General features: G+C 40.4%; 1 protein-coding gene across 1 annotated transcript in view; it reads right to left on the bottom strand.

The window, feature by feature from the left end:
• The window catches only part of ADAMTS19 (ADAM metallopeptidase with thrombospondin type 1 motif 19), a 199919-nt gene that overhangs the window by 167429 nt on the left and 24009 nt on the right, over positions 1-8481 (bottom strand). Inside the window, exons 5-6 of the mRNA XM_006763708.2 lie at positions 5503-5657; positions 3025-3190 (exon numbers count right to left, since the gene is read on the bottom strand). Of these exons, the coding sequence (XP_006763771.2) occupies positions 3025-3190; positions 5503-5657 (321 nt within the window). The remainder of the gene's footprint in view (positions 1-3024; positions 3191-5502; positions 5658-8481) is intronic.

Here is an 8481-nt window from a genome sequence, read left to right as displayed (position 1 = left end):
TGCAGCAGGAGGGGCTGAGCCCAGGAGGGGAAACCCAGCAGGAGGGGCTGGGAGTGGGAGGGGAAATGCAGCAGGAGGGGCTGAGCCCAGGAGGAGAAATGCAGCAGGAGGGGCTGGGCCCAGGAGGGGAAACCCAGAAGGAGGAGCTGGGAGTGGGAGGGGAAACCCAGCAGGAGGGGCTGGGAGTGGGAGGGGAAATCCAGCAGGAGGGGAAACCCACCACAGCACCTGGGAGCAGGAGGGGAAACCCGCCACAGCACCTGGGAGCAGGAGAGGAAACCCGCCACAGCGCCTGGGAGAGGGAGGGGAAACCCGCCACAGCGCCTGGGAGCTGGAGAGGAAACCCGCCACAGCGCCTGGGAGCTGGAGAGGAAACCCGCCACAGCGACTGGGAGTGGGAGGGGAAACCCAGCAGGAGCAGCTCAGAGTGGGAGCGAAGCCTGCCTCAGCTGGTTTCGCTCCCCTCTCTGCTTGGCTCCAGCCACTGGAAGCCCTATTCTTGCAGGAATCTTCCTGCAACGGGCCTCTAGTATTTTAATAAAAGAATACAGCAAAGTTATCTTAAAGTATAAAGATCCCTGTTTTGAAAAAATATTCATATAGTAAATAAATGTAAACATAATATACTAAGGCATCAAAATGCACAAGGAAAATTGGACAAAGACTAAGTTGAATACAAGTAACTTTATGATTCCACTAGAGGCCCAGTGCATGAAATTCATGCATGGGTAGGGTCCCTAGGCCTGGCCAACAATCAGGGCCGATCTGTGGGGCAACCAGCAGGGTGACTGAGGGACCCCCACTGGCACCTGCCTTGGCCAGCCTGACACTACCTGCTCGCCGGCCCCACCCCCACCACCGCTGCAGCCAGTCACTTCCCTCTGTGAGGCAATTGGGGGGCCCCCACTGGCACCTGCCTTGGCTGGCCTTGTGTCACCGACTCGCCAACCCCACCCTCCGCCACTGCCACCAGTCGCCTTCCTCTGCAGGGTACCTGGCAGGGCGATCGGGGGTGGGGGGGCCCGCTGGCACCCGCCTTGGCTGGCCTGGGACCTGTGGGCTGGGGGCAGCTCTTGCGTTGAGCATCTGCACCCTGGTGGTCAGTGCACGTCATAGCGACCGGTCGTTCCAACAGTCATTCTGCCGCTTGGTCAATTTGCATATTAGGCTTTTATTCTATAGGACTGTGCAAAGGCAAATACTGCAATGTTATTCAAATCTGAATCATGTGTTTAATATGTGAATATATCAGCCTGAAGTAAGAGCTACAATTAGACATCTCAGTATAAGTAAATAAATATTTTATTTCTTAAACCGTTAATTTTAAAATGATTTTTTAAATTCTAGGCTCTTAAAAAGCCACTGAAAATAGGTAAGCTCAGTAAATCATCCAATTGATGACAGCTTAGCATTTCTTGTATGAGAGTGCAGGTTAATTAACATATAACAGTTATGCCTAACAAAAAATAATTAAAACTTCATGAGAAATGTTTGTCAAATCTGAACCAAGTATTTATGTGTTATAAACCTATTAAAATTAAAAACTTTCCAGAAGTCTTTTCCCCATACATAATGACGCACACAAAGCCTGCTTTCTGTCACCCACGTACATGGGTGTCTAGAACAGCTGGAACTTACTACAGTATAACTCATACATGGCTATCTCCTTACATGGACTAAATTCAAGCTGTGATGGCTGTTGTCATTTCACCATGCAAAAGCCTTTCTGTTGCTTTTTCACAGTGCTATGACTTCCATTCAGCTGTTATATGCCTTTTGCTATCGTTCTTAGAATGGAGAAGAGAGATGTGTCTTTTAAATTGACTTGATCATGTACACCGAATGGTGTGACAGAGATTCACTTAACCACTTTTGAAGATGATTCCCATGAAGACTGATATCATACCTTTCACAAAAGAAAACAGAAGTCGCGGATTAATTTGAGATGACTATATCTAAACAGAAACATATCGTAATCCAAACCCCTACCCAATTGATGATAGGAACATCCTATGGCCTCTGCAAATGTTACTCTTGTCATAATTCATATATCTAAATCTGCCTCAAAACCATAACCAACTTTAGACTGAATATCTTGGCACTAACACCTAATTTGAAATCTGCAAGTCGAATTTTAAAACCTTTGCACCAAGAATTCTTCAATAAATTCATATTTCCTCAGATTCTAATCTAATATCAGTGAATATTCACTGAGATGTCTGGTTTATATGTCTAAAAATCTGTCCTAGGGAAACTCATTATTTTCTGAATGTTGGCTACGACTTCCAGGTCCTACTTATATAAGAGAAATCATTCATTTCCCCTGCCATTCTTGCTAATGCCACAAAGCTCTGCCAAAGGAAGGAAGTGCACCAAATAGTCACCATTTCATTTCTGTGAAGTACTGGCAGACAGACAGAGACAAGGGTTTGATGGCTAGGAAGGTTGATGTGCCTCTGAAACTGCCAGATTTAGGGTATTCTCATACTGAGAATAAAATTCAAAGAAATTTTTACTCTTCTTCCTATTCCTCTGATAATTTTAACCTCCAAGGTGAGTTTTACTTGGGTAAAATGTTTAAAAATTTTTAAAAAGAAAGAAAGAAAGAGTAAAAGATGCTTCCAGCCAAAGGAAAGAGGTAGCTATGCCGTTCTCACAGAGCTGGACTAAAATAAGGCCAGGAGCTCACAGGACCGGCCTCAGGATGCTCAGTGTCATTTCTATCCCAGTGAGGTGACCCACATCCCAAGAGAAACACTTCACAATTCAGGAGACGTGTGGGGTATATTACATATTAATCTCTGAAGTCCTTTTGAGTTCATATTTCTTGATATTAAAATATGGCACTGCCCAGAAAACTAAGAAAATAATCTAGAAATAGATTTAATTGTCATTAACCAAAGGAAAAAGATAAAAGCTAGTAAATGAATGGATGGATGTGTGGGTAGAATTTTTGAAGGATCCATCTCATATTGCTCCCCCCGCCCCCCACATTGAATAGTGAAACCTTTCAGAGGGCATTACCTGAAATGATACCACAGTAATGACTGTGAGGAGTTGGCTTCACTGTGACTTTCTCCTGCATGGACCTTTTCTGCCTATATACACGGTGCGGGTGACCCGTTATCGCCACTGTATCGTTGAGTGGTTCAATAAATATGAAGTCCTCATTGAGCTGTATGAATCCCATCTGGAATAAATAACATAAAAAGACATGTAAAAAATGCCATTTGAATAAATTACTTTCTGGGTTCTCCTACTCACACACTATTTTCTTTCACATATGTGCATACATTCTTCTAGTGAAGCTATTTGAGCAACCGCATAATAAAGTAACTGTCTTCCCATTTTATTACTTCATCTTTATGTACTTTATTACACTAGCATAAACCTCATTTAGTTAGTCTTAGCCTGTGTGGGTGGGAGGCTAGATGCCAGCAACAGATGCACAGTAAAACTTCTGGAATGTTAAAGGCTCACTTTGGGAGACCCATGGGTTCACTTACATGTACAGCATGTACAGAAGAGCAATACAGCTTTTAATTGCATACACGACATAGTCCAACTTTTTGACAATCAGTATTTAACAAAGTAAGTCATGTAACATATCAAAGCAAACGTAAGAGACATAGCATTAAAGTCATTATATAAAATATTCTTAAAGCCTTCTACTAAACATTTTGAAAACCTTGTGAACAATATATTACAGGAGAAGAAAAGGCATCACTTACATAAACAAGTTTCATTTCATTCAATGCCAAGAAAATGGATTTTAAAGTTCACCAAGTGTGGGCAGAGGGCTAAAAACTGTAAAATATGGTTATGATCAATAAAAAGAACTCATAACAAGTAGGTATCCTTTTATGATATTGAAGCTAAGCCTAGTCATTTCTTTCCTTTTTTAGAATAAATTTGCATTATAACTAGGAAAATATTCCACATGGAAGAACATATGACTTAATCTTTTCAATTTTACTTTACTCCACTGTAATAAATATATAAATATATATTTGATCACTCTGTTAACTCTTTAGTAAATATTTTTGAAGAAATAATCCCTTAGAACCTACATTATTCATACCCAATCTGCTAATATCAAACTTCATAATTCTGCTTTGCATTAATTATATATAGTTCGTTTTAACTTGATCCACATATACCTACCACAGTAAAATATAATTACTTTTTCAGACACAGTAAATCTCCCAAGCTGAATAGTAAGTAAAAATAAATCTATATTTTAAAAAAGTACATTTTCCTTAGAAGTATAAAAGAGGCTTTTTCTTTTGCTTTGTTCTAATGATTAAAGTATATTGCATCTTCCATACAAAAAGTCCAGGTGATTACGAATATGCTATCTCATGTCATTCTGTAAGAATTAACATTACAAGATACCTTAAGTAATCTAAAAATCTTCATCAATTTCATTTTATTATACCACCAATAAATTTTGAAGAACTAGAATAACAGTTCCACCTGGCCAGCATAGCTCAGTGGTTGAGCGTTGACCTATGAACCAGGAGGTCACGGTTCAAATCCTGGTCAGGGCACATGTCCAGGTTTCAGGCTTGATCCCTAGTGCGGGGCATGCAGGAGGCAGTTGATCAGTGATTCTCTCTCATCACTGATGTTTCTACCTCACTCCCCCTCTCCATTCCTCTCTGAAATCAATAAAAATATATTTAAAAAATAAAATAATAATTACACCACTTCTATCTGTCCCCTTGTCTCTCCCTCACTCCCTTTTCTTCTCTCTCTCTCTCTCTTTCTCTCACACACACACACACACACACACACACACAGTGCAACCTCACATGCACATATCATTTGGGGGTGGGAATAATGCAAAAAAAAGATTTACTCTAATGATTCTTTTAAAATATTATTCTTTTAAAATATGTATATATTTGTCCAGCCAGCATGGCTCAGTGGTTGAACGTCAACCTATGAACCAGGAGATCACAGTTTGAATCCTAGCACATACCTAGGATTGCGGGCTCAAACTCCAGTAGGGGGCGTGCAGGAAGCAGCCAATCAATGATTCTCTCTCATCATTGATGTTTCTATCTCTCCCTCTCCCTTCCTCTCTGAAATCAATAAAAATATTTTTAAATAAATTTTTTAAATATGTATATATTTGGGGCATTTTTTCGTGTAATTTTAATATGACACTATCTATAGACATTTTTAAAAGGAGAAGGACCAACTTAAAAAGAAAAAAATGTTATTCATTCAATGTATATTTACTGTCTGACCACAGTGTGCCGGCTCAGTTCACTCTGGGGCACATTCAGTGTTCTCTCTCCAGGGACGCGTTTCCTGTCTGAGATCAGAATACTATCCTGCAGCATGGGAAGTGCTCTGGCTTAGGTTGGTTTCTTTCAAGATAATGACTTGTATTAAAAAGAATTGCAGAAAAATCTTAAGGTTTTCTGTGTCTCCACAAAGGGCTTACTTTTTCCACTAATAAAATAGATTGTTTTATCTGTACTATGCTTGTACAGGCATGGAAGAACGCAAATCCATGTTAACTTCTCTGCACAAGGGCCTCTGTGTTCGACGATCCGCGATGAAGCAGCACTTTAGGGCAAATATTGTCCTTTCCATTTTAGAAGAAAAGGAAAGGTTATGTGAATTAATAGGACACGGTTCCTTATCTAAAATAAATGCAGAATATATAAGTGTTTTACTTCCAGTTGCTCTTTTTAGATTTTTCAATGAGACATTTCATGCAAATATTTGGCAATGAAATTAAGTTTCACAGTTATTCCCTACCTTATTTCTGTCACCATGTACATTTCCTCATATGGTGGCATCTGTTATTTTGTCACTGAATGTTATTCTTTGATTTGATGATTTAGCAAGAATTTCAGTATTTTGCACATTTACCATAACTTACATAAAGGTGTTGCCAGCCATGTCTTCTCTTACTGGTTCTGATATTTCATTTCTCTATTTAGATGCCTCTGTGCTTTTCAAAACAACCATTAACATTGATTTACAAGTAGGTTTACTGATACTACCACCAACTTCTATCACAACATGAAATGTAATTTGGCCAATATGCACAAATTTTTATATATTGTTTCTTCAATTCACCAAATATCAATGTTGCATTTGTTTGAATTTAAATGAACCATGGCCTATTAAATAGATAAACAGATTCCAAAGCTCTAATCTCTATATGCAAAGTGTTCCCATGGGAGTTCGACCGGGAGACTGGGAGTTCTATTGCTCGCTATGATGTGCACTGACCACCAGGGTGCAGCGAAGAATGAAGGAAGGCCCCAGCTGGCAGCCAGCAGCAGGGAAGGGAAGTCCGAGCTGGCAAGCAGAAGAAAAGCCCCAGCCAGCAGGCCTGATTGCTGACCAGGCCTAGGGACACTACCTGTGCACGAATTTCATGCACTGGGCCTCTAGTAGAAGCATAACTAAAAAGTAGCCAAAAAATTAGTAAGCAACCTGGCACTCTCCACTCTGGTTCCCACTCCTACTGGGTTACCTCCCTCCCTTTCACGGCCTCACTTCCTGTTCACTCACAAAACTGAAGCACTACTGTGGTTATTTCTCTCAAGTATTCCCTTCATTCTTCCATGCGCTTTCTTGAACTTGTCTGTATTTTACAAAACCTAGGTTTTCTAGCTACCCTTTAACTGAACTGGCTAAAAGTATTTTATCTGAGGCTCAAACGTGTATTGTGAGAGTCTTTGAGAATATCCTTTAAATATATACATATATACATGTATATTTAAAGGATAATTAAGAACTAAATACCATCCTAATGTCCCTAAATGCTAAGGGACATTAGGTGGTAGATCATTATAACTTCAGGACACAAGAGGAGTCCTGAAGAATAGCAGGCTTTGGATAAGACTGCGGCAAGGTGGCTCCCTAGGAGAGGAGGCATTGGGAACAAGGGCAAAGAGGACTTGGAGTCTCAGAAACAGTTCAAGAAGAGGCCTGGCTTGAGAAGAGAACTGGAGAAATGTAGCCAAAAGATAAAATGAACCCATATAACTGGAAACATCAAATGACCAAGAGCTTGATAGCAAAAGGAAAGTCTATCTCCTGAAGACCTGAGGATCCTGGAAGGAGCACAAGTGTTTCCTTTCTAAACAACAGCAATGGAAGTTGCTGAAAAGTCTGGCATCAGTATGTGCTTGTAAAAACACTTTCGACAAATATTTGTCTGATGCTCTACATGATCTGAATGTCTACACAAGTTTGGCTTTATTTCCTTAAGTATTTTCTTGTATGGTAATGTTAGAATATCTATCTCATTAAGTAAATACAGCATTATGTACTTTAAAATGTAAGCATAATATAGGCGAGACATAAATTTGACTAAGTTTGTTTCACACTTTATTTTTAAAATGTCATTTTCAATATTATTATAAAATTGGAGTATTTTTTCATGCATTTGTGCATTCTATGTACACACACAAATCTGTATGAAAATACACCTCTGACACCACATCTATCCTACTGCCTTATACTAAAATACTCTGTCTGCCCTGACCGGTTGGGCTCAGTGGATAGAGCGTCGGCCTGCGGACTCAAGGGTCACAGGTTCGATTCCGGTCAAGGGCATGTACCTTGGTTGCGGGCACATACCCAGTAGGGAGTGTGCAAGAGGCAGCTGATCGATGTTTCTCTCTCATTGATGTTTCTAACTCTCTATCCCTCTCCCTTCCTCTCTGTAAAAAAGGATAAACACCAAGTCCTTAATGAAGACAGATACGGTATAAAGTCATGACAAAGTCTTGCTTATCATTCCAGCTTTCTTTTTACTACTTAAACTTCATATAGAACCCTAACAAACCAATTTTAATTGTGTGAACAAGCTTTCTATTGTAACATGTTTCCAAAAAAACTTCCAGCTGCATGATTACATCTTGGTACATGGCATGCGCTGCTTTCTCTTTCCAGAAAGTCACTGTCAGTATCAAGAGTTATTTCTTCAAAATCAAGCCAACCCTGTTTTCTGTCCAAAGTAACCGCTGCCTCCCTTATCCACTTCTACCCTGGACCTTCTCCACTATGACACTAATAAACCCTCTGTGGTTATTGTTTTGGGGTCTCTCTGATTAGACCATGAGCTGTCTGAGGGAAGGCATTGGCCACAGAGCCTCTCGTCATGCCTTCAATACACAAGGTCTGCTACATAACAGGTGCTCAAGGAATATTGCTTTTAACTCAATGTATTCTTCCTTCTTGAGATCAAAGAAAACATATCCATTCACTGCCCTCAAGAGCAGTCTATTTACTCCACCTGGGGCTCCATCGTGGGGGCAGGAGGGGGGGGGGCGGCGTGGCGGCTACAATTTGATTTCTTCCTCTGGCAGTTCTGTTGCTTTCTTTGCGGGCCCAAGTTCTATTTTTAGGAAAAGCTTTCAAGGCACATTATGAACACCATTCACATTTTCTTTCCCTGACAAAGGGCTTCAACGAGAATCACAAACTACAATGTAAAAAGGAAAC

The sequence above is a fragment of the Myotis davidii genome, unplaced genomic scaffold (assembly GCF_000327345.1).
Source record: "Myotis davidii unplaced genomic scaffold, ASM32734v1 scaffold319, whole genome shotgun sequence".
NCBI lineage: Eukaryota > Metazoa > Chordata > Mammalia > Chiroptera > Vespertilionidae > Myotis > Myotis davidii.
The sequence above is the reverse complement of the archived record's forward strand: the minus strand, read 5'-3'. Positions and strand labels throughout refer to the sequence as shown.